Source organism: Cyprinus carpio, chromosome A9, assembly GCF_018340385.1.
Source record: "Cyprinus carpio isolate SPL01 chromosome A9, ASM1834038v1, whole genome shotgun sequence".
Taxonomy (NCBI): domain Eukaryota; kingdom Metazoa; phylum Chordata; class Actinopteri; order Cypriniformes; family Cyprinidae; genus Cyprinus; species Cyprinus carpio.
This window is the reverse complement of record NC_056580.1, coordinates 17,420,789-17,446,766: the sequence shown is the minus strand read 5'-3', so window position 1 is coordinate 17,446,766 and position 25,978 is coordinate 17,420,789. Positions and strand designations below refer to the sequence as shown.

The 25,978-nt window shown below is 39.1% G+C and overlaps 1 protein-coding gene and 1 long non-coding RNA gene across 4 annotated transcripts; one reads left to right on the top strand and one right to left on the bottom strand.

The window, feature by feature from the left end:
* Positions 1-2,189: 2,189 nt before the first annotated feature.
* Positions 2,190-18,622, top strand: LOC109053496. 3 transcript variants are annotated; one of them, XM_042763839.1, is made up of 7 exons: positions 2,190-2,423; positions 13,236-13,309; positions 13,408-13,642; positions 14,057-16,287; positions 16,536-16,745; positions 17,543-17,645; positions 17,734-18,622. In XM_042763839.1, the coding sequence occupies exons 2-6, from the start codon at positions 13,238-13,240 to the stop codon at positions 17,642-17,644; spliced, it is 2,850 nt and encodes a 949-aa protein (XP_042619773.1). In that variant the 5' UTR covers positions 2,190-2,423; positions 13,236-13,237; the 3' UTR covers position 17,645; positions 17,734-18,622. The 3 variants fall into 3 exon arrangements, with proteins under 3 accessions (XP_042619773.1, XP_042619772.1, XP_042619771.1); XM_042763838.1 differs by lacking the exon at positions 2,190-2,423 and adding an exon at positions 5,790-7,207 and having other exon boundaries at positions 17,938-18,622; XM_042763837.1 differs by lacking the exon at positions 2,190-2,423 and adding an exon at positions 5,790-7,207.
* Positions 18,623-21,456: 2,834 nt separating this feature from the next.
* Positions 21,457-22,486, bottom strand: LOC109053510. The gene is made up of 3 exons (XR_006160901.1): positions 22,359-22,486; positions 21,897-21,976; positions 21,457-21,783 (listed from the first exon to the last, which is right to left on the bottom strand). It is a non-coding gene; the product is annotated as an uncharacterized LOC109053510 (long non-coding RNA).
* Between the last annotated feature and the right edge of the window lie 3,492 nt (positions 22,487-25,978).

Below are 25,978 nucleotides of genomic sequence, written 5' to 3'. Positions count from 1 at the left end.
TGAAGTTGATGGTCCCGAAGTTGATGGTCCTGAAGAAGATCGTCCTGAAGTTGATGAAGATCCTGAGTGGAAAGAAATATTAAACTTGGTGGCCTAAAAATGGCAATGATCAAGGCAGCAAACATCACTTTCCTCCAAATACATTTTGCAGTTCTACTGTAAGTTAGAATCATGTGCCAACAAAGCTACATTAAACATCCAGTTAACCCATCTTCTAATTAACCGAGTCACATAATCGACATCTGTCAAATAAAGCTGTTAGTAACACTAATAAGTTATACAGTAAAAGTAGATGACAACATTGGAGCTACTTTGTATCCAACGTGAATGCAATTGTGAGTCCATTATATGACATCACTGGGTGATTGAATTAAAACTTACAAATAAGATCCAATAATGTATACGATTTTTATAAAAGCATGAATATAACATGCACTCAACTCATCTGATGTGCTAATTCATGTTGATGAAAAAAAAAAAAAAAAAACTGACAGAAAAGATTATCACCAGCAAAAGATGACACGATCAAGACTGGTTCCACACTAGGATCATCAGCCAGGAGGTCCTCCATTGATGAGGAAAAAGACCCAGCTGCTGGCACCACTCCCAGTCTTCTTCTTACTGTCCACTATTGTTTTGTATCTAATAATAGAAACCCAGAAATAGCAAATGTCTTCAAGTGGCCCTACTCCCAAAATTATGCAAATGCCAGTATCAAAACAAACCTGTGTTTTAACTGCCTGAACTTATTGTCACATGCCTCTGCTCCAAAGTCATATCCTTTTGCCAGCATTTGTGCAGCTACCTTTTTCCACACTTCTACTTTCTTTAATACAGGAGATTGAAAGTCTTCAGCCATTTGCTTTGTCAGAGAAATTAGAAGCAATGTTGCATTGTGCGTCCATGGCTTAGTATCTATAGCACACATTTAAATAGATAAGTCACAGAAAATATATAAACGGAAAAATTGTGCTAGGAATGAACAATGTACCTTTATGCATTAGTTGGGGGTTTGACACTGGTACCCACTTTGGAACACAGACAGGTGATGGTCCAGCAACCGACAAATTAAGTGGTGCAGTAGTCTGAGACAAATTAAGTGGTGCAGTAGTCGGAGACAAATTAAGTGGTGCAGTAGTCTGAGACAAATTAAGTGGTGCAGTAGTCGGAGACAAATTAAGTGGTGCAGGAGCCAACATCTGTGGTGCAGGAGCCAACTTCTGTGGTGCAGGAGCCAACTTCTGTGGTGCAGGAGCTGGGGGCAAATGCAGTGGTGCAGCGGGAATGTGTAGGCCTAGTGGAAGTTGACTAGGTCCATTTGATGCACTAGCCTGTTCCAAAGGGATTGCTGAAACAAATGAAAGCACATATCTTACCAAATTCTGACTGAAAACACATCTATTTTATCTCCTGGTAGCTAATCAATTCTAATTTAAATTATTTTATTTCTAGTTCTTAATTTTTAAATACCTTGTATTAATTATCATTCTCATTTTTTGTAAAGCACTTCATTACCACTGTGTATGAAATTTGGTATATAAATAAACTTGCCTTGCAATGAAGTGAAAAATATAAACAACTACATCATCATGGTGATATGCTATATTTTACTATAAAACTCTTACGGCAAACATGTCTTCTAATGTCTTCAATTGTTGCATATACCGAGCTGCAGCGGACACATTTGTAAACTACTTTACTAGGACCCATTGTGCGAGGTGTCTCTTTAATACCGCGTGGTTTATATACATGCTGCCGCTGATTGGGCCGACATTTCTGACACACCCACCAAACAAGAGAAAACGCATCTCAAACCCGTTGCACACCGTTGCACACCGTTTCCAGGAAACGTGTCGTTCAACCCGGATAACGTAGCAAAACGTTGCGCACCGGTGTGAGCTTGAACGTGCCCATGGACTCCACAAGACCTCTGAACATGTCCTGGGGTGTCTGGCACTAAGACATTAGCAGCAGATCCTTTAAGTCCTACAAGTTGCGAGGTGGTGCCTGCATGGATAGAATTTGTTGGTCCAGCACACCCTATAGAGCAGATGTGGCCAGCGTCAGTCCTGGAGAGCAACAGTCCTGCAGAGTTTTGTTCAAAACTTGATAAAAACTCACCTTCCTGCTAGTAACCCTTAGACCTTGATTAGCTTGTTCAGGTGTGTTTGATTAGGGTTGGAGCTGAGGTCTGCAGGACTGTGGCTCTCCAGGACCGACGTTGGCCACCCCTGCTAAAGATGCTAAATCGGATTGAGATCTAAGGTTTTTGGAAGCCAAGCCTTGAAAACTTTGATATGTTCCTCAAACCATTCCTGAACAATTTATGCAGTGTGATGTGCATTTTCCTAATGAAAGATGCCACTGCCATCATGGAGCACCATTGCTATGAAGGGGAGTACGTGGTCTACAACGATGTTTAGGTAGGTATTATTTGTCAAAGTTACATCCACATGAATGCCAGGAATCAAGGTTTCTGAGCAGAAAATTGCCCAGAGCATAACACTTCCTCCGCCAGCCTGCTGTCTTCTCATAGTGCATTTTGCTGCCATCTCCTCCCGAGGTAAACGATACACATGCACCCAGCCATCCATCTGATCTAAAAGAAAACATCATTCATCAGACTAGACGATCTTCTTTCTTTGCTCCATGGTCCAGTTCTGACACTCACATGCACACTGCAGGCACTTTCAGTGGTGGTAGCGGTGACATCTTTTATCATGGCCAGCATAAAGTTGTTCAGCAATTTGAACTACAGTATACCTCATCTGTATGTTTGGACAAGACGGGCTAGTCTTCGCTCCCCACATGCATCAAAGAGCCCATGACCCTGACGCCTTTTCACCTGCTGGTAGGTTCTAACTACTACATACCAGAAACAACCCACAATAGTTGGCGTTTTGGACCCAGTCATGGACTCTCAGTTTGGACTCTCTCTTTTTAAAGATATTTCACCATAGTAAATGGATTTATTTTAATTTTCTTTGTTACATACTACATAAGAAATCAAAATCAAATACAGTAACCACAGTTAACACCATCTCCCAAGATGTAATATGCACTTGCAAATATTTAAGGGAAAAAGGAAGTTTCAGCATATCATGCAGGTTGAATAATGCAAGAGTTTTGTGTAAGGGAACATTTACATTTAGTCATTTTGCAGACGCTTTTATCCAAAGGGACTTACAATTGGGGGATACATAAAGCAATTCTTCTTAAAGAGGCAAACAGACAGGAAGTGCTTGTAATACCAAGTTTTAGGCATTGTTCAAATAAGTACAAGCTACAAAAGAGAAGGAATACAAAAAGAGAAAGACCTTTTTTTATTTTCTTTAATGATGAAGTCAAGTAGCTTCGAAAGAGATGAGTTTTCAGCTGTTGCTTGAAAATTGTCAGGGATTGATCATTCTGGATAGGGGTGGGTAGATCATTCCACCAGCCAGGAATGGTGAACGAGAATGTTCTGGAAAGTGATTTTGAGCCTCTCTGTGATGGTACCACGAGGCGTCGCTCACTAGTGGATCTCAGACTTCTGGAGGGGATGTAGATTCGTAGTAGTGAGTGGAAGTAGGGTGCTGAGCCTGTGGCTGTTCTATATGTAAGCACCAATGTCTTGAACTTGATGCAAGACGCAGCCGGTAGCCAGTGCAAAGAGATTAAGAGATGTGTAACATGGGCTCTTTTGGGCTCGTTGAAGATCATTTGTGCCAATGCATTCAGAATCATTTGAAGAGGGTTGTTTGTGCTTGATGGAAGTCCAGCCAGAAGAGCATTGCAGTAGTCCAGCCAAGAAATGACAAGGGCCTGGACAAGAAGTTGTGCATTATGCTCCATTAGAAAGGGCCTGATCTTTCTGATGTTGTGCAATGTAAACCTGCAAGATCGAGCAGTCTTTGCAATGTGGTCTTTAAAGGTCAGCTGGTCATCAAAGGTTACACCAAGATTTCTGACCGAAGTTGATGGGGTAATTGTAGAAGAACCTAGCTGGATGGTGAAATCATGCTGTAGAGTTGGAGTGGCAGGGAAGACAAGAAGCATAGTCTTTGCCAGGTTGAGCTGTAGGTGATATTCTTTCATCCATGCCGAGATGTCCCCCAGGCAGCCTGAGATCCATGCAGCTACCGTTGGATCATCTGGTTGAAATGAAAGATAGAGCTGTGTGTCATCAGCATAGCAATGGTAAGGAGAAGCCATGTGCCTGTATGATGGGACCTAGAGATGTCGTGTATATGGAGAAGAGAAGAACTGATCCCTGAGGAACCCCAGTGACCAGTTGATTTGCTTTGGATACCTCCCCTCCCCAAGCCACCCTGAAAGACCTACCAGTGAGATAGGATTCAAACCATAGAAGTGGAATCCTTGTGATGCGAGGGCAGACAGGATGATCTGATGATTGACAGTGTCAAAAGCAGCAGATAGTTTCAGAAGAATAAGAACTGATGATTTGGAATCAGCTATTGCAATCTGCAGGGCTTATACGACTGACAGTAGTGCAGTCTCAGTGGAATGGCCACTCCTGAAACCTGACTGATTAGCGTCCAGCTTGTTGTTCTGTGAAAGAAACAATGATACCTGGTTGAAAACAACTCTTTTGAGGGTTTTCGCTACAAATGGAAGGAGAGAGACAGGTCTGTAGCTATCTGTAAGTGAAATGTTTAATGTAGGTTTTTTGAGCAGTGGGGTTACTCGAGCCTGCTTGAATGCAGTGAGGAAGGTGCCTGTGAGGAGAGATGTGTTGATGTGTGTGAGTGCTGGTAAAAGTGTAGGAGAGATTGCTTGGAGAAGGTGTGAAGGGATTGGGTCTCGTGAGCATGATGTAGGATGGCTGGAGAGGAGAAGTAGTGATACTTCTGCCTCAGTGAGGGGACAAAAGGAGAAGATGGAGGTTTTAGCAGTGGGTGTGGTTGACTTGAAGTACTGTGTTTGGGGGGCTGAGAATTGACTACTGATTGTTCTAGTTTTGTCTGTGAAAAATGTGGCAAAATCATCAGCTGTTATAGAAGTGGTGGGAGGTGGTGGAGGGGGACAGAGAAGAGAATTGAAGGGAAAGGATCCGTGACTTCATGGAAATAATTTGTCATCTCATTTGACAGTTCTGTTGCAGTAAAGTAAATATGGACTTGTTTCTTTGTTTACCAGTGTCAATTACATATATGCACCACTGAAGATGTCATTAAAATAACCGTATAACCATCAGACAAACAAACACAGGCAATATACAATAACAGTCTAGTGTCTAGTGTGCTGTTTCACATGCCTAATAAAGAAACATGAATGAAAATTAGGGGTGGATTCAGTCAACAAAACCACATTGGTTTCCTCTCAAATAATTCCAGATTGTGTTGTTTTTTTAATAAAAGGTACACAGTTCAGCACTGCGTTAAAAAAATACAAGTTTATTTGAGCATTTTCCTCTTCATTAATTTGGCGAAATATACGAAAATGACAATAGATTTGAACAACCATGCATACATTGCACAATGCATTAATAAATAATAACCTTAACTGTGACAATCTATCGACACATTAATCGTGCAGACAAACACGAGAATGTGAAGCTTCATATGTCTTATGAGGGGACAAAATGAAAACGAGTCGAAGCGAAACAATATTTTCGCACTGTTGTCCTTTTTCATATTGATAAACTTGACACTAAGTAAGGTAACGCTGACGTCAACAACCTATCTTCATGTAGGGAAAAAGTAGGGAAAACAGCAAGGTGAGTGACAGCTTCAAGGGCCAATGGCGTTGTCCGCAGTAGCTGTTCTTTAATCATTCGACCAATAGGTATCGAGGAAGGGAGGGGCTGAGGCAATTGGGCGACGAGGCGAAGTTAGGTTGACGAATGGAAACCAACAGAGGACTACGAGTTAAAAATTGGATTATTTGATCATCTGACTGGCTTTAACGTTACATGAATGGACTTGGAGCACGTTAAAGGGAACCCACGGATGATACTGTTGATTTTGGAGCCCGCCATTTCGTTTCGATGTGCTTCGGGGAGACCCCCGCGTATTGCACACATAGGTGGCGCGACAGATTAGCTGCGGCGTGCTGAGACCGAGTTCAAGAATCACAAGTTGCACGCGCGAGAGGAAGATTCTTCCGCGCGACTCTTACTGCTGGCCGCCGAGAAATTTGGATGCTCGGATCTCCTATTATGACGTTGTTGACTCAAGCGCAGTTACATCTGATGAAAGAGGCCCTAAAGTACCTGGCGAAATAATAATTTCATATTAATGGATGGCAGCCACTGCATGTTTGACAAGAGTGAGAGGATTCAAGACATTTGTCACTCGATTGATTTCTGTGTGATTGTGTGTAACGTTAGTTCAGTTCTCAGGACAACCAGGCTATTGAAAAACTTAGCGTCTATGCTTCCGGTTTTTTTTATTTTTTTGGTCATAATTTGAATTATTAACAGTGGTCGGGATTGACATGGCATTTGATGGTGGAAGTTGCACCACTGTCTTGAACTCAGTATCTCATAGAGTTGCTGTCCTTCACGTTTGAGAGGATGTGATGAAAATATCCGGCACACCTTGAGCACCAAAGATGATGGACTTTGTTGTAAAATACTTAAGCTAGTAGTCGAGATCATCTTCAAATGGATGTTTGAGACCTGTCTTATTTATTCATAATATTATTAATTACGTTTACTACTTGCATAACCGTATTGAGGATTTGCTGTGCATGTCCTTTGAATGTTCAACCGATGCTAAAACTTCTCTCAGAGCATCTCTGATTTCAGAAACGTCTCAATGTCGGCGGATGAAGCAAAGTTAAAAAGTTCTGCTTTTAACACATAGGAGGAACTATTATAAGCAATCTGCACTGAAAGTAGAAGTGTCTTAAGAAAGAAATCTGTTTAAAAAAAAAAAAATGACAAGTGAATGCACCTACAGTGCTCAGTATGACACTGATGACACCTTTCGCACTTCTAAACTCTCTGCGGACGAGCAGCGTGAACGCGCGGGGTACGTGAACGGCGGCTGCGCGCCCGTCGCGTCTTCTAACTTCTTCGAGGTCATCGGCGGCTCTCTTTACCGCAGAAAGTTGGAGAAGGGTTTCGTCCAGTACCGGGAGGTGCTGGCAGAAGATAAGCGACTCCAGTCCGTAGCCACCTTCCACGAGAAAGGACCCGGCAAGTCGCACCACACCCTGGAGGACACATACAGACTGGTGGCCGAGCACTATTGGTGGGAAGGTTCGTCATTTTGTCTTATAATATTATTGTTTGTTATTTATTTTTTACAACCGATAAATTGTTTAAATGTCTGTTTTGATTTAGTTTTAGATATGAACTTAGTTCACAGAATGAATATTTACGATAATATGAGTTATAATGTTACCAGTAATTATTTATAACATTTATATTTGAGCTTAATATAAGCATTTATGTATTTCTGAGATGGACGTGACTATTTGCGATGCAACAAAGTTTATGCAAACGAGCAGTGCGTCAACAGTGAGAGTGCAGACAGTGGTCTACCACCTGACAGTTAAAATCCGGCGCCAGAGACCTTTAGCTTCTTAAATGTTGTCAGTATGTGAACGGGGCATTACGCTTCAAATGGTATGTGATTCTAAACTGACAGTGAATGAACAGGTAGGGGACTCTTCATTACTAAAACTGTGGTAAACTTGGAAGTTGATCGTGTTCTATTTATATGTTTGTCCTGCTGACTGATGCTAATATGTCAGTCACAAAGGCGTGTCATTTTCTGTTTATCCAATGTTATAAAGTGGCACAGAGATGACATACAATTTCACACGTGACTTACAAGCACAAGAAACAATGTATCAAGCACTCAAAAGGTCACATTGTTGAGAAAATGTTGCAGCTCACAGAAAACAAGACATGCCCTAATTGTCAGTGTCTCTGATGTAGCTTTTTCCCCTCACAGAACCTCTGATCTGAGAGGTTGAGGTGCATTAGAGTTGCCTTGTCTAGAGATGACTATTATGCAGCAGCATCTTTATGGAGTATTTTAAGGTGGCACAAATCTCCCTCAGGGAGATCTCCAGACTTCTTATGATGTTTATAATACTTAAACTGCTTTTGCAATGTCAGATATTCATTTAGTTATGCTTTGTATTAGATGATAGCTTTGTGATTGAGCGTCTGGGCTGTTAACTGAAAGGTTGTTGGTTTGATTTGAAGATGAAGCGATTGATCACTTAAGACACTTAACCTTGGGTTATTCCAGGAGCACTGAACCTGTTATTTGTGTACTAAAAGCTTTGGCTAAATGCCTACTTGCTGAATTACTGAGAGGACGTCATTGATCGAGAGGTAAAATACACTGGCCAAAATAATCCTCAGAACTGCCTAATGGTTCAGATTATTGTTTGAGCTCCAGATTTATAGCTATATGCTAACTAAACTTGTAGATTCCTGACAGTAATGATTCCTGACCGTTGAGTATTCAGCTCAGTGTACAATGTGTTTATTTAAAGGACTGTCCCTCTGGAATAATGATCTGTCACCTGACCAGTCATAAAAGTTCATGGATTATACCTTCTGGGGTTCAAACCCACAAACTTTCATTTAGATTTTTAACCTCTAATGGCGCTTTTCCACTGCGTGGTACGTCTCGGCTCAGTACGGCTCAGTACGGCTGCAGGGGCTGGCGCTCTCCCTCGTGGTCTTTCTCACCATCTCCGCTGTTTTCTTGGTAAAAACTACATGGTGTGAAAAAAGAAATTCAAAGCAGTTTAACATAAGGCTGCAACATAGCAACGTGAAAAAAATGAAGGGGTATGACTGCTTTTTAGAGGCATTGTATGTATGTGTGTGTATATATATATATATATATATTAGTCATGAGACGATTTTAATTGAGACACTTAAGTTTTCATTTTTTTAAATGTATTTTTATCATTGATTGTTTTTTTGTTGTTGTTGTTTTTTTTCCTGAAGGATGACTCATTCTTCCTCAAATCTGACGAAGATTTTGTACTTTGCTTTATCAACCACTTCTGTGCAGAACACCTCATAATCTTTTTTTTTTTTTTTTCAAATACAAAAGTGAACATTTCTGCTGGAGAACTATCTGCCCACGCAGCTTTGTGTAGGGATTTAATTTGGTGCTCATCTGCTTGTTGGTATGTAGTATGCATCATCAATTTTTTATAAAAAAGAAGAAAAAAAAATCCATTTCAATTTCTGTTACCACACCATTCAGTGGCAGTCCTGGTGTCTCTCAAAAAATGTTTTCATGCTGTGAAAGAAGAAAGTATGGTCAAAATATTTGGTGTGTAATGTTACAATTATTGCCTCAAACTTGAAGAGCATTTACAGTACATGACATACATGATCTTTTCTAACATTGAATGCTTTCTATAAATATTATAAATATATTACTAAGTTTTTTCATTATAAAATAACAGTAAAAAATTGTTTGCAACAAAAATTACACATGGTTTTGCAACAAATAAAAAAGGTTATTACAGTTAAAATATTTTGCTACACTCACCATAGTTTAAGCATGCTGTTTGTAGTAAAAACCGTAGTTATACAAATTGTAATAATAAAAAAAAAAAAACATTTCATTTCTCGGTGATCCGACATTTGTCAATTTTAATTTAAATATTATACTTAATTTAACTGCCCAATTTCAATTCATCACTTTATTCATTTGCATGCATGAAATGAATGTAAAATAACCTGCCAAAATTTACATAACCTCAAAGCCGCAAGCATCATAATTTAAGATGAATAAATTTATGTTGTTTATTTGTTGTATGGCTTCTGCCATTAGTCGTTGCTTGCCATCATTCAAGGCAAGGGAGGCAGAGTCTCTTTAAAGAAAAAAACTGGATGAGAAAGTTATAGATATTACAAAAATAAACAAAATGTGACATTAAAAAGTGTACAAGTATTTAGTTTTTATAAAGTAACTGTCCAACAGCGACACCCTCTGGTAAAGGTAAAATAACAGCTGAACATCAGTTGACAAATAAAATATATTGTTTGCATTGTTACTGCCTTTTGTTATTATTTTGGAAGAAATGTAAAAATACTAATTTGATGAGATTTATTTGTTTTGATAAACAGAATGTTACATAGTGTAAAAATACAAAATATAATTGTTTTTAGCCTTTTTTTATGTAATGTTTATTTAACCAGGGAAATGTGACAAAAGTAAGGTTATAAGGATATACACAGTGTCGTTTTTACAGAGCAACAGCAGAAACGAGCGAGAATGACCGTGGCAGCTGGCAGAAACAACTAGTTTGCAACCTGCCACTGCCAGGATTTGCGCTTGCTCTCTCTCCAGTACGGTACGGCACGGCATGTTTTGTGTTTCCACTGCAGTTTAGGATCGCTTTAGAGTGGGTGGGATTACTCACATGTTGTTATAGTTGCACCGCCTCTACTGCCACGACTCCTAAAAAAACTTTTTCATTCCGCGTCGCCCCGTCAAGCTCGCGCTGGATCCGCTCCTCTGCTATCAACAAAAGGAACATCTGTACTTCTGCAAAAGACAAGGGTGCGCTCATTCAAAACAGTTGTGTTGGCTGTGCTAATTTAAATCAAGCGGTTCTTTTGTGTTTGTGTTGCAAGTTCAGTGACACAGATAGTGAAGATTCTCTCCGGCCAATCAGTGATCAGCAGAGTTTACACGTCACGTCAACCAAAGTGAACCATACCGAGCCGTACCGTGGAAAATTGCCATAAGCTACACCGCTCCACAGTCCTCTGAGAACGGTTAGCAGGATGACATATCTGTTGCTTCATTCTCTCATTGGTAAACCAGGACTTGTTGTGATGGGTGTAATAAAAGTAATATGAGCTTTTGGTGTGCCGTCATGTTTTCCCTGAATTGCATCATGAGAGAATTTTCAATACATCTTATTGAGGTGTTTTGTCTGTGCCACAAAAGAGTTTACTAAATGAACTTGTTAGAAACTAGAAGAACAAGTACTTATAATATGGATAATATGCCACAGTCTAATTCAAGATTGTTGTAGATAAAATTAGGGGATCAGAATTGCTGATGACTCATTGATTTTGTTAGGTCATTTATCAATGTATTTGTCAATGTCAAGTTTATTTTTAGAGCACTTTAATAAAACAACTCAGCGTTGACTCATATGATATGAGGATCATGTTTGTTAATCAGTTTTCAATCCATTCATTCTGATTTGTTTATTTGAAAATATTTGTTTATTTTATTTTATTCTGTTTCACTTGGAAATAGAATGCTGCTTAAAGCATGTTGCATTTTGAGTCATTTTAGAGTCAGTCATGTATTGTGTGAATTTTTTTTTGTTTTTTTTTATAAAATAATCCCAAATTTGCTATATAAAATTACAGGTGCATCTCAGTAAATTAGAATGTTGTGGAAAAGTTTATTTATTTCAGTAATTCAACTCAAACTGAGAAAGTTGTGTATTAAATAAATTCAATGCACAGACTGAAGTAGTTTAAGTCTTTGGTTCTTTTAATTGTGATGATTTTGGCTCACATTTAACAAAAAACACCAATTCACAATCTCAACAAATTAGAATATGGTGACATGTCAATCAGCTAATCAACTCAAAACACCTGCAAAGGTTTCCTGAGCCTTCAAAATGGTCTCTCAGTTTGGTTCACTAGGCTACACAATCATGGGGAAGACTGCTGATCTGACAGTTGTCCAGAAGACAATCATTGACACCCTTCACAAGGAGGGTTAGCTACAAACATTCATTGCCAAAGAAGCTGGCTGTTCACAGAGTGCTGTATCCAAGCATGTTAACAGAAAGTTGAGTGGAAGGAAAAAGTGTGGAAGAAAAAGATGCACAACCAACCGAGAGAAACGCAGCCTTATGAGGATTGTCGGGCAAAATCGATTCAAGAATTTGAGTGAACTTCACAAGGAATGGACTGAGGCTGGGGTCAAGGCATCAAGAACCACCACACACAGACGTGTCAAGGAATTTGGCTACAGTTGTCCTATTCCTCTTGTTAAGCCACTCCTGAACCACAGACAACGTCAGAGGCCTCTTGTCTGGGCTAAGGAGAAGAAGAACTGGACTGTTGCCCAGTGGTCCAAAGTCCTCTTTTCAGATGAGAGCAAGCTTTGTATTTCATTTGGAAACCAAGGTCCTAGAGTCTGGAGGAAGAGTGGAGAAGCTCATAGCCCAAGTTGCTTGAAGTCAAGTGTTAAGTTTCCACCGTCTGTGATGATTTGGGGTGCAATGTCATCTGCTGGTGCTGGTCCATTGTGTTTTTTTGAAAACCAAAGTCACTGCACCCGTTTAACAAGAAATTTTGGAGCACTTCATGCTTCCTTCTGCTGACCAGCTTTTTGAAGATGCTGATTTCATTTTCCAGCAGGATTTGGGACCTGCCCACACTGCCAAAAGCACCAAAAGTTAAATGACCATGGTGTTGGTGTGCTTGACTGGCCAGCAAACTCACCAGACCTGAACCCCATAGAGAATGTGTGGGGTATTGTCAAGAGGAAAATGAGAAACAAGAGACCAAAATATGCAGCTGAGCTGAAGGCCACTGTCAAAGAAACCTGGGCTGTCAAAGAAAACTGATCACCTCCATGCCACGCCGAATTAAAGCAGTAATTAAAGCAAAAGAAGCCCTTACCAAGTATTGAGTACATGTACAGTAAATGTACATACTTTCCAGAAGGCCAACAATTCACTAAAAATGTTTTTCTTTTTATTGGTCTTATGAAGTATTCTAATTTGTTGAGAGAGTGAATTGGTGGATTTTTGTTAAATATGAGTCAAAATCATCACAATTAAAAGAACCAAAGACTTAAACTACTTCAGTCTGTGTGCATTGAATTTATTTAATACAAGAGTTTCACAATTTGAGTTGAATTACTGAAATAAATGAACTTTTCCATGACATTCTAATTTGAGATGCACCTGTAAGCAAAAATAATTGGCAAGTTTCTCACTCAACTGGAGTATTGAATAGTGTCGTACTAAGAGATGAGCACGATCAAGCTCTCTGTTTAAAACTGTACCGTTATTTCCATTTCCAAACAAAAAATTCCCTTGCTGCAAAACAAGATTCTTGTGTTGGCTGTCATCTGCATAGTTTGCTGACTTAATTGATGTAGTCCGTAATGTGAAAGTGAAAGAGAATGGGGATGCCCACACAGAAGTTACACACAGAACTGATCTACTTGTGGAATTAGGAGTGGTCTGAGAGCACTGACACTCTTTTTTGCATAGACAAATCATTTTCTGTATTAATTTTGTTCTGTTCTTCCTTTTAGGAATGTATTTTCAGGTCAGAGACTATGTCTTTGGCTGTGAGGAATGTCAACGGAGTCAGTCTGAGAGATCAGCAGTAAGATTGGCTTTGCAAACATATTTATCCACATCTCAGTCAGGATTGCTTGTTTGTTTTGAATTTATCTCTTACTTTCACTTTGTCTCTGTCTCCAGTGTTCTGATGTCGGGCTTATCTCCAGGATTGTGGAATCGCATAGTCAACAAGTCTTAAGTAAGCTCAATAGCCAACGGGAAGCAGGGCTCTTCTGTGATATCACATTGAAAACTGGTGGTGGCCAGTCTTTCGTCGCCCACAAAGCAGTCCTTGCAGCGGTGAGCGAGTACTTCCAGGAGTTATTTACTGAAATGGACTCAGCCACTGATCCCCAGTCACATGTTGATCTCACAGGTATGGAGCATTTCTATATTCAAGATAAACCAGTTTCAAAATCAGTGTTTGTTCACACTTGTAAATTTAAAAAGGCCGTTATTGAAATTGTTGAGTATATTTTAATCATTAAGGTAATCTTCTCTAATGTTGCTTTTAAAATTTTTTTTTTTTTTTTTTTTTTTTTAAGTTTAATTGTTAAAGGATTTCCACTGTCATGGGCAACCTAGAATATTAAGAAATATTAAAATGTATATTACAGTTGTGATTTTTCATGACTGGAGTCATAAAAAAATACATTATAAGACTAAACCTGCCACATTTGTGTTCCAGCAGATCCTCAACCTTTAGACTCTGACACAGCACATTTATATCTTGTATTTTATCCTTCAGGCCAGGGCATTAATCCGTTATTGTTTATGGTTTCTCACATAGGTTTCAGTGAGCAGAGCTTGCTTGCTTTACTAGAGTTCTCTTACACTTCTACCCTCAATCTGAATTTGGACATCTTGACAGAGGTTTGTGCCATGGCTCGCCATCTACGCATGTGGCCTGCCCTTGAGGCTTGCTCTGCTATTAAAAGGGAGCGAGAGACTTGTCAGTTACGTTCCAGAATGCACAGTTCTCCTGGAGAACCAAAGAATTCAATGCATGGACCTTTCAGGAAAGACCACTCCTCAACTTCAGGAGGGAAAGTGGGACTCAGGAGGAGGAGAGAGGATGAGGAAGGAGAAGGTTCTGGGTCTTCCTGGAACATTCAAGCACAGCACAGAGAGCACATTGTTGATAAAGTCGCAGAGGAATCTGAAACAGAAACCTCAAATCCTCATTTGCAATGCCAAGTTCAGTCCAGTTCTCAGGTGGAGGAAACCGGCTTTCCGTGCAGCCCAAATCGCAGAATGAAGCTCATGGACTTCAAATCTCCATCCTGCAAGAAAAAATCATCCTCCCGCCCCACATCTTCAATCATCTCAACATCTCCTTGCACCTCTACTCGTTCTTCCTCTCCATCACACCGTCTGCTTCGTTCCTCACCTGGCGCTGCACTTGCTTTGCGCAGACTCCTGCCCAAAATCAACCTTTCTACCAAGAGAAAGAGGAAGTCCTCTTCCTACCGGTCATATAAGCCCCAGTGTGAATTCTCAGTGACTCCGTCCAAATCTCAGGCAACTTCTTTAACCCATGGTACCTCAGTAAAGGTAAAGGAGGAGGATGTAGAGGAGGAGGTATGTAAAACAGTCCCTCAGGATGAGGTGCACAGCCCTCGTGCTCAGGAGAAATACCGTCTTCTTAGCTTCCTTGGCTTGCAGAGGAAATCCCTAGTGCCCGGTCCAGAGCAACTGTCTGGCTGGGGGCAGAAAAAACGACTTAGGAAGTTAAAAGTCAGCGATTATTCACTCACAGCACGACGTAAACCTCGTGCACAAGACATCCCATTGAGTTTCGGAACCAGCTTAGGAGTGCTTGCCACTGTTAATCCTACTCTATCCCTCTGTGACATGAGCAGAATGGACTTGCTGAACAGACCGGTGAAAGTAGAACCTTGGAACCAAGAAAGGTCCAAAAGGAAAAGACATGATCCTGCAGTGCAAACTGTGCAGCCAATTGCAAGAGCTACACGTAGCAGGTCATTGCTGCAGACAGACTCCAGTGCAGCCAATCGACCGCTCAGACGCCACCACAGAAATCAAGATAAAGCACCTTCCCAACCTGCACGAAGAGGTAGAGTACCTGCACATAATGCCTCTTCCCCTTCAAAAAGCCCTATGCTCCGGATAAAGCAGGAATCTTCGGACAGTGCCATCCTGCAACCTATTCACCGTCGCAATACTGGCTACAACCCCCAGGGAACTTCTCCTAAAGCACCAGGACGTAGGGGTCGCCCACCAGCAGATCGCACAGTAAGGGTAGCCACAACAAAGTTGCAGCACACGAAGCGGCACAAACCTGGGCGCCCCCCATTAGACAAACCTAAGAGCTCAAAACAAATAAAAAGCACAACAAAATGCAACCATGCTACAGGGATGCCACGAGCAAAGCACAGCAGAACTGAAAGAGGAACACAGGTGAAGGAGAACAGAAAGATTAAGGAACATGGGAATAGAAAAGACAGTCCTGAAGTTCATTATGCCATCGTGAACTGGGATACTTCCAACCATCAGCAGCTTCACAGCCATCCCCTTTACAAAACGATAAAGGAAGAACCAGCTGAGCCCTTGCCCCTAACCCAGCCATTCCCAACCAGTGACTCCTTGGACCTGGGCAAGCGTCAGAGCAAACCACCCGTCAAACTGTTGGATCAAGGCTTCCTTTTTGGCTTCTGTCGGCCACCAAGTGGCATTAAACGGGAGGAGGAAAGTGTGGACATCTACCTGACTCGGTCAGTCTCTCATGGAAGTAGTTCCAATTGCGATTCATCACCTGGCATGGTGAGAAGAGATCGGGTTAGGGCCAGGATTCTGCCAGACCGGACGGGTCTAAATGGGCCTCACTGGGCCGGACTTGGCAACAGGCACTCACCTTTTTCCCAAAGGAAATCTATTCAAATAAAGACTGAAAGGGATGAAACAAGAGTGTCCCAAGGGTCACAGGTTAGCAGAGTCCCTAGACACCCCCAGGGCAGCAAGAGGAGCTGTAAAATCAAGAAGGAACCTACAAAGACAAAGGTGAAACTTTTTTTTTGATGTTTATTCTTATGACAAAAGCATGTTACATAACTGTTTTGTAAACTATTATGCAGTCTGGTTTAGGGAAGTAGGACTCGAATGTCAATCGTTGAAAAGAATGATATTAAATTTAAACTAGTAATAAACACAAAATGTCACTTAAAAAAAAATAATATATATATATATATATATATATATATATATATATATATATATCTCTTTTTTTTTTTTTTTTTTTGTCTTTGCAGAATGTAAATAAGCTGCTTCCTCTGAGAAGTACCCGTTCCGTCCTACTGGAAACCATCCGACAGGCACGTCTGAAACAGCAGAAGGGTCCTCACGGTCAGGCCTCCAGTGGAGCACATGCTTGCCTGCAGTGCAGAGCCTCCTACAGGGACTGTGATGCCCTCATTATGCACCGGATCAGGCACACTGAAGGCAAACACTGGCCCTGCCCGGTATGCATCATATCTCCTGAGGTCCTGGAGGTGCTCCCCTTCCCAACAATGTGCCTGTCTGCTGAACAAAGCTTATTGTCAGGGGGCACATAAGTGGTACGCGGGTGTGCATGCACGACTTAAATAAAAAAAATTCAACGTGTAAATATGTTCAGACCATTCATTTGCGTACTGACATTGTCGACATCTGTTAATGCACAATCATGGTTTTAAATCGACTAACTGTAATACTGTATAAGATTTCCACTCAAACCAAAAGCATAAATCTAGGCTATGCGCTGTAAAATAACTATATACTGTAAAATAAATATTTTTATTTTATACTCAATTTATTTTAGTAGTATTACACTGATAATTTTGTTTATTTTATTTATTAAAATACAAAATAAATGAGTGCAATAATACTATTATCACTATTAATAATTATATATATATATATATATATATATATATATATATATATACATACATACATACATACAAGTTATTTGAGTCACTATGTAGCAATACCAATCAAATCTCCTGGTGCTCTCATGAGAACCAGACCAAAAAACTTATGTGCACCCCTGCTTATCATCCTTACTGCAAAAAAAAAGCTGCGACCTAGTGGTTTGCGCATGTCAAGCATATTGATAGAGCAGAGTGGGTATGAATCCGCCTCGCAGAATTTCTCAAACCCATTTCTCCTTGCTCACTCCATCATTTCAGTCTACTCTCTGCTTGATAAAAGTGGCAAAAGACCAAGAAAAGCTCTGACTTCTATATCTGGCTTTCATATTTAATTCTCTCTCTTGCAGTTATGCAGCAAAACTTTCTTCAGACAGAGAAATGTGAGGAATCACATAAGGACACATAATCCCAAGATCTACAAATGCCGCCAGTGCATTGCTGCTCACTGAGGTCAGTCTGTGATCCAGAGATTGTCTCAGTATTTCTGTAGGTTTTTGAATTTCCATGAGAATTTAGATTTTTTTGTCTTTAATTTTAGGTAAAAAGCCACAGGCTTAAATGAAGAGGAGCAAAGCTTTGTTTCTTTAAATATTAAGCATGTAAATACCAAGAATCTGTGATGTATGACAATGAGGTTCAATATATGTAAATAATGTTATGATGGTTTAAATAGTCTTTTCCTCACAATAATTGTTGTTGTTATTTAAGTAACTAAGCTGAAGTTGCTTTGCAATTAATACAGATGTGTTGAACCAGAACTTGAACCCATGGTGTATTTCTCAGGGGGGGCGGAGCCTGATGGTCAAGGTGATATATGTATAATGAGAATTGTGTAGAATGTTTTAAATTTGTTACTACTAATGTAATTACTACAGTTGTTATTACTATTGTTATTACTTTTTATAAATGGCATAGTCTCGAGTGCACTTAATGTTTGCTTTGTTTTGAAACCTAAGAAAGATGCGATGGACTGGGATGTACTTGAATGATTGTTGGAGTGGAGCCAGTGGACTGCCCTAAATGTGTGGTTGTCTGGCAGTGTTTTAGAAAACATTACAGAAATTAGTCAGGAATTTTAAAATGAAAGTTTGTTAACTGGGTTAGATTATTCTAAAAATCACAAAATGGTTATTCTGGTATGTACCATTTTGTGAAAACATTTGTTTGACTACAGCTTTTCAAAATGAGACAGTGACTGTCTCTTTTAAATAAGGGAATCCCGAAATGTCTAATGTGATTCCCCCCCCCCCCCCCCCCCCCCTTGATAATTCCTTGTCTGACTTTTTATGCATATCCTTCTTTAACATACAATGCAATGGACTTATATGAAGAAGTTTTAAATGTTGAGGTGTTTTGTCTGAAAACACAAGTTTAAAATGTAGAATGACTAAATAGCCATATAAATAAATTTTGAATTTTAAAATTTACACTTTGCTTCACGTCTATCTGTGTACTTTGGTATTTTGGCTTGTTACACTATCAAACATTGTTAAAATGTTTCAGCAAAATCTGTAGCAGTTTTAGATGTCTGATACTCTGAAATGAAGGCACCTAATAAAGATATTCCACACTAACCCCCATTTGACTAGTTGTGCACATATTCACATGCATTCAAATGCAAAATTCAAATGCTTGCTTGCTTAATATTCTGAAAATCTGTAAAATAACTTGTTTACAGATGTAACAAATTGCAAAATGTTTATTTGCAGTGTACAATGAGTCATTAACAGTTAAAAACCATTAAAAAAAATCCTGAGCCTGAACTTTTTTCCAGGGCTTGAGGGTTGCGGGGGCGGGCACATACACAGGGTTATTTGGCAGACAAAAAAAGAATATGATTTTCCTCTAAACTAACTAGTAACGTATTTGCCATTGCCATTAGCCCTTGACAGGCTCAAACTACAGATTATGGTGAGATATTTGAAACGGCAATAACAAGAAAGGTTAATCACTACAATATGGTGCAAACACACGTAACATTTAGGATGCTTTTGATATCAAGTTTTGCTGGTTAGCTTTGTTCTTGAGGGTAAGAGATGACCTACAATCTAAAACATGAAATTTCTGAGATTGTTTTGTTCAAAAGAAATAATGGTAAATTAAATACTAGGAAATGAATATAAAATAGGAAATATACAAAGACAGTTTACTACAGAAAACTACAGTTCAGTTCAAACAACAACGAAAACATTAAAATGGTCCAAGAACTGGTAACTTAAACATGGTTCGTACAGAAAATGCTAAATAAAATTCCAGGACTTTCAAGGACTTACACAACTTTTTTGGTTTTCAATGACTAAAATCAGATCTCACTTATTAATCAATATTGTTATTATCTTTCAAATTCTAATAAATAAACTAGTAAAACAAAATGGTACAAATAAAGTGCAGCAAATGCAAAGAATGCAATGACTGTGGCAACTTTAACATTTGAAAGGATACTATGGCAAAGTTAAAGCTTTCCTTATTCAAACTGATTTTTTTTTTTCATGACAATATTATTGACCTGAAGAATGATAGTTATGTCATAGACTTGGAAAATTATGAGCTTTATCACGCTCATAGACACTAGGGGTGTGACAATACACTTAGCTCACAAGGCGAGACAAAATGCAGATACTTGGTTCACTAGAACGAAACAATGTTTTAAAACTTTAAGAAATTTTCAAATGACAAAATATTTGTCTTTTAATCACAAAAAGTAAAACAATGCAGTTATATTTTGAAACGTTTTAACTAATCTAGTGCTTAACTAATGATTATTTTGCTAATCAAGTAATCTGATTACTTTGAGAAATCTGATATTTTTTAGTAATACAAATAGAACTGGCTTTAATATGACTGTATTTATATATATATATATATATATATATATATATATATATATATATATATATATATATATATATAGAAAGTAACGATGAGGCAAAAATAATTGGCCACAAATAAAGTATCAAAACCAAGTACGTGGTTTTATTGAACAACACTGTTATATACACAATATAATATGCCTATATTTCACAATATTACATATTACTGCTTCTCTGTATTTCTGATCAATGCAGCCTTGGTTAGCCGAGAGAATTCTTCCAAAAAACATTAAAAAATCATACTGACCCCAAACATTTGAGCTACATATAGCATTTTAAGCATTTAACACCCTGATTCCTGTGTGTGTGTTACTTGGCCAATGTAGGACACTGCCATTTCATGTCAAAAACCCCCAAAACCATCAGACATTTCATCAGTGTGTTGTCATGCACAGAGTACAGGAACAACTTTCTATATCAACACAAACAGCAACTCTAAAAGACTTGTTTTCAGTTGGACTTTTACACACATCATCTCTGAGCCTGGCCACTGTGGGGCAGCACCTCTCAAGTTTTGCAAATGTAATTTACTGTCTGGAGAGCAGAGGTGAGAGGTGCACAGTGGTCTGACAAGTTATGTGGACACTTTAGTTTAATTTTTAAAAATGGATTGTACAAGCATATTTTAACCAAAACATTTGAAGAAGTCAGGTTTTAAATGACAAAACAATAGATATGTTGCTCAAAAAGAAGACACCTGTCTGGTTTAGAGGTTGTGCCTTGGATTTTATTCTCTATGTTGATAATCTGTGGAAATAGTCTGATAGTCTGTGGAAAAGCGGCCCCACGTATACCTGTAAATTCTGCCTGAGGTTAAACAAAAGTACAAATATCTTTACAGAGGCCTGAAACCATAATCAACTGTATAAATTCTCTTCTCAAGACTCTTTTGCAGGATTCACTGGCTCCTCATCTCTTACTGGGCTCATAAATGTGACATATCATATCTACTGCTCTCTGCTCCACGAAACTCCTCCAGTTCTCCTGAGCAGTAGGAAGCGGTAGGCCGTGAGTCTAGGATCAATATTATAACAACACTGTATTTGATAAACAAGGCCAACTCAGATATATCTGTAGAATGTATCGAGCACTTTACCTCTCTGGCCACCACGTCATCTCTAATGAGGATGTAGTCGAGAGTTTATGAGGATCAACCCCCAAGGCTCTCTGGATGCTCTGTAGATCTGCAGCAATGTCAGGAAGCGTGGGCGAATCTCCCCAACGATGGCTACATTTAATGGACAAAAATCAAACACATGGTGTTAAATCAAGTATAAGCCATTATTGGGCACTTGCACTACCATTCAAAAGTATGGGACTGGTCTAATGATTTCTGATATTAAAGTATATTATTAGAATATTGTTTAAGCAGGAAAGAATAATATGTCAAAACCTCAATTAAAAAAAAAGACAAAAAAATACAAAAAGAAAAATGATTAAATATTTAGGAACATTTACGAGTTGATAAATCTCCTTCTTAAATTTGAATATTTTTTTTAACTACTACTACTACTATTTTCCAACTAACTTTCCATTGTGAACTACATTTCTGTATGAATGGTTCTCTATAAAATGTTTGTTATCATCATTATTATCAAAGTAGCAAGTTTTTCATCAAAGCAGGTTTTACCCAATGAGCTGCTTGAGCAGCTTGCATCTGTTATAGTTGGGATAGAGGATTTCGTTCTCTGCCTTATCGGTGAGGATGGACACAACACCTTAGAGTGGGAGAAAATCAAACACAGAAAAGCAAACACAGACTGTGTTATGCTCATCTCATCCATTACTCAACAAAATCACACAAAGAAGTGTAGCTGAGCTGCCACCTTACCTGCTTGTTCCTGTTGGAACTGTCCTGCCACCAAACACTTAGCCGACTCAATGGTGTGGACAATGTTGGTAGAGCGAATGCTGTAAATCAATGGCAGAAATTCCACCTTACTAACTCAGATCAATTAAACAAAACAAAACAAAAAAAACATTCATGTAATACAACTGTTGATTGTTAGTTCATGTTAGCTCAGTTCCATTAAATAACATTAACAGATATAACCTTTGATTTTAATAACGTATTAGTAAATGTTGAAATGAACATTAACTAAGATTAATAAATGCTTTAGAAATATTTTTTGTTGTTAGTTCATATTAATGTAGTATTTAACTAATGGTAATAAATGGAAATTTATTGTAAAGATTTTTCTCCTCAGTAAGATAGTTTAGGGTGGCATTCTTGTTTGTAGCACACATGGTGTAGAACAACATATTTAAATAAAGAACCATCAACAGCACTCACTAAACTTCTTTAGGACTGAAAGAAGGTGTGAGGAAGGGCTCTTCCTGTATGTATTTCTTTCGTAACCTCACTCCAAGATCGTACAGCTATTGCATGCCCGGTGTGGTCAGCTGACCTGGATAAGTTCCACCCTATGGAAGCAGAAGACATTCTTTTTCTTAATATGGCAGCCTGGCACAATTTTCATTTAAACACAGTGTAGTATGTTTACGTCACGTCTGGTATGGAACTGCCATTTACCATGCCATGAAAAATGTCACTATATGGCCCAACCTATGTGGACACCTAAACAACATGCCATACAGTGTATGTCTGTTGAGCATTTTCAGAGAAAGATTTTCATTATTTGTTAGAATATGGTTGCAGGGATTTGCTACCATTCAGACCCAACAGCATCACTGAGTGATGGGATTTTAGCTGCAATCCCAAAGCTGTTCAGTTGTGTTCAAATCTGTGCTTTGTTGCAGGTCAATCAAGATCTTCTATACCAGACTTAATAAACCACCTTCGTTTTTTGACCTCGCTTTGTGCACAGGCACATTGCCAAACTGTTCCCATCAAATCTCTAGAATGTTAATGTTTGGAGTAACATTAAAGGAATAGTTCACCTAAAAATAAAAATTTACTCACCCTCAGGCCATCCAAGAAGTAAATGAGTTTGTTTCTTCACTTGAAAATTTGGAGAAATTTTGCATAACCATCAGAATTCAAACAGCTGATAAAAACATGACAATAATTCCCAAGTAATCCACATCCACATGATTGTTTGTAAGAAACAAATCCATCAAGATGTTTTAACCTCAAACTTTAGAAGAATTTCATAACTTAACTTTAGAAGTCATCTTGTCTGAATCAGGAGAGAAATATGCATAGTTCAAGCACTGTTTATAAGCAAAAGTATTCCAAAACAGTTCTAAACAACTATGACAGTGGATTTAGATTTTTTTATCAGCTGTTTGGACCCTCGTTCTGATGGCACCCATCAACTGCAGAGGATCCATTAGTGAGTAAAATTCGCTACTTCTCTCCAATTATGCTCTGATGAAGAAACAAACTCATCTACATATTGGACGGCCTGAGGGTGAGCTCATTTTCAGCAAATGTACATTTTTGGGTGAACTATTTCTTTACTATTTGTGTGGACAAGAATCACAAAACCTGCTAATTAAATTGGTTACGGTCCATTTTAAACCAAATTTGCCTTTCAGTAGGCAAAACACTAGCTGAGCCCTTTCTAACACTGTGTGTAAAAAACTCAAAAGTAACAATTTTTATATTATATTATTTTATTTTTTTCATAATTTAAACACTTATTATCAAACCATTATATTCATTTAGTAATATAAATATATCTTAGCGTAGGCTATATCTTTAGAGTTTTATAATTCATTATCTTCTTGTAGATCCACCAGTTTTAGGGTTTGGTCTAAAGAGCAGAAGGGCTTATTGAAAAATGCAAATTAATTTTTTGCCAGCAGGTGGCGGTTTTCGCCAGAATTCTCGTCACAGTCCTTGATGATTAAAATAGATAATGCCTGCCACCCACTACAATAAGTCCTGTTTCTTCTCTGAATTCAGGAGAAAGTGTAAGGAGACGACTTTGAGATTCAATAGGCTTTCCTTCCTTTAAACACTGGTACTCAGAGGGGAAACTTTGTTGCTGGGCTTGTCTTAAAAGAAGGGTTTGAACGACTGAAAGGTCACAAGAGTCAAGACTATGGTTTCACAATTACTCAGTTGCGGCAGACTTTAACTCTGACCATGACTGGAAACAGGAAGGGTCTTGGAGTACAAGACCTTCCAATTGTGTTAACCCACAAAAAAAGTGATTTTCGGAGCTCAGGATCAGGACTAGCAGATCTGGACACTAGATTTTGAGGCCACTGATGTGGAGGAAATATCTAAAACAATGGACCTTGTCTCCATCTAAGATTAGGTTTGGCCAGCTCAACAAGTGTTTTGCCTTTAGTAATGTCATCTGCTGGATTCTGTGCAGAAGGAATATATCTCCAAGAAGAGAGATCAGTGAATTCCAAGATTTCAAGTCAAGTCAAGTCAAGTCTGCTTTATTGTCAATTCTTCCACATGTACAGCACAGACATACAGAGAATTCAAATTGCGTTACTCTTAGACCCATGGTGCATACAGATAACACTAACAGTGGAGCCTAAAAATCCAGATAGATACAGATTAAATATAAAATATATTTGGTGAAACATAGATTTTATGTCACCACAAATGGCTACTGAATACTGGCGAAATCTGAGTAATGAGTAAGGAGGGACCTAATTGTGGTCCAGGAAGGAGCTGGTTGTTTAGTGATGTATCTTTAAATTGATAGGAACAGTTGAAGACTATTTGTGGTTTCCTGTTATGTTCAACAAAATGATGAGGGATATACCATGATTCCTTGGATGAGTCATGAAGTGGTTCCACTTTGGAAATATAACCAGACTTCTCCAACTTGGCAATTTCTTGGCCATAGACAGCAGCAGATTCAGGATTTCTTTGGAGGCAGTGCTCAAAACATCTTAGGGAGGACATAACTACATTTGGTGAGGCTCGTAACTGAACAGCAAAAGCAGCACACAATAAAGAAGTGGCATATCTTTACACACCATAAACATCGACTCTTTTCGTCTTGGAGGCTAACAAGTCCATAGCTTCATGGTCCTGCTTGGACCTAGTAATGACTTTCTCATTTCTGAAAGGAAGAATGTCCAATTGCCATAATTTCTCTACATCATGGCAAAGATCCTCAAGTGGATTAGTGATGGTGAAAAGACACTGCATCTCATCAGTGTTAGGAATTGGAATTGGGCCTTGAAGTATCCAACCCAACTTAGTATGGATTGCAGCTGGAGATTTAGGAGGTCCGAAATACACCTGATCAATTGGGTTTATCGGGTGTGGATAGTCTAGCCCAATAAGGAAAAGTGGTTGAATGTTAGAGAATGCTGGAAGTGGTAAATCTTGAAGATGTCTAAAACCTCTCTTTAGAGTCTCAATAGGATATGTTTGTTCGGCCAGTCCCGATCTGGCAGCAGAAAAGGCCTTGGAAATGGTATACTTCCTTTCTGGATTGGCAGTTGAGGATATTTCAAAAGTTAAAAGGGGAGCCTTCTAGGGCAATAGTATCCTGGCATATGGTTCTAACAATTAGGGACTCGACTTCCCCATTGAGACCCAGTGGGGAATGCTTGAGGTAGCAACATAGTACATTCTGATCCATCATCAAGAATGGCATACGTTTGCAGGGATCGACCTTCAAGTGAAAGTGAAAGTGACGTGACATTCAGCCAAGTATGGTGACCCATACTCAGAATTCGTGCTCTGCATTTAACCCATCCGAAGTGCACACACACAGAGCAGTGAACACACACACACACTGTGAACACACACCCGGAGCAGTGGGCAGCCATTTTTATGCTGCGGCGCCCGGGGAGCAGTTGGGGGTTCGATGCCTTGCTCAAGGGCACCTAAGTCATGGTATTGAAGGTGGAGAGAGAACTGTACATGCACTCCCCCCACCCACAATTCCTGCCGGCCCGAGACTCGAACTCACAACCCTTCGATTGGGAGTCCGACTCTCTAACCATTAGGCCACGACTTCCCTTCAT

Coding starts and splice junctions, on each gene's coding strand:
- LOC109053496 (XM_042763838.1), top strand. CDS start 6,883: ATGACAAGTGAATGCACCTACAGTGCTCAGTATGACACTGATGACACC. Junction 13,310..13,407: donor GTCAGTCTGAGAGATCAGCA/GTAAGATTGGCT, acceptor CTCTGTCTCCAG/TGTTCTGATGTCGGGCTTAT. Junction 16,746..17,542: donor GCAAACACTGGCCCTGCCCG/GTATGCATCATA, acceptor TCTCTCTTGCAG/TTATGCAGCAAAACTTTCTT.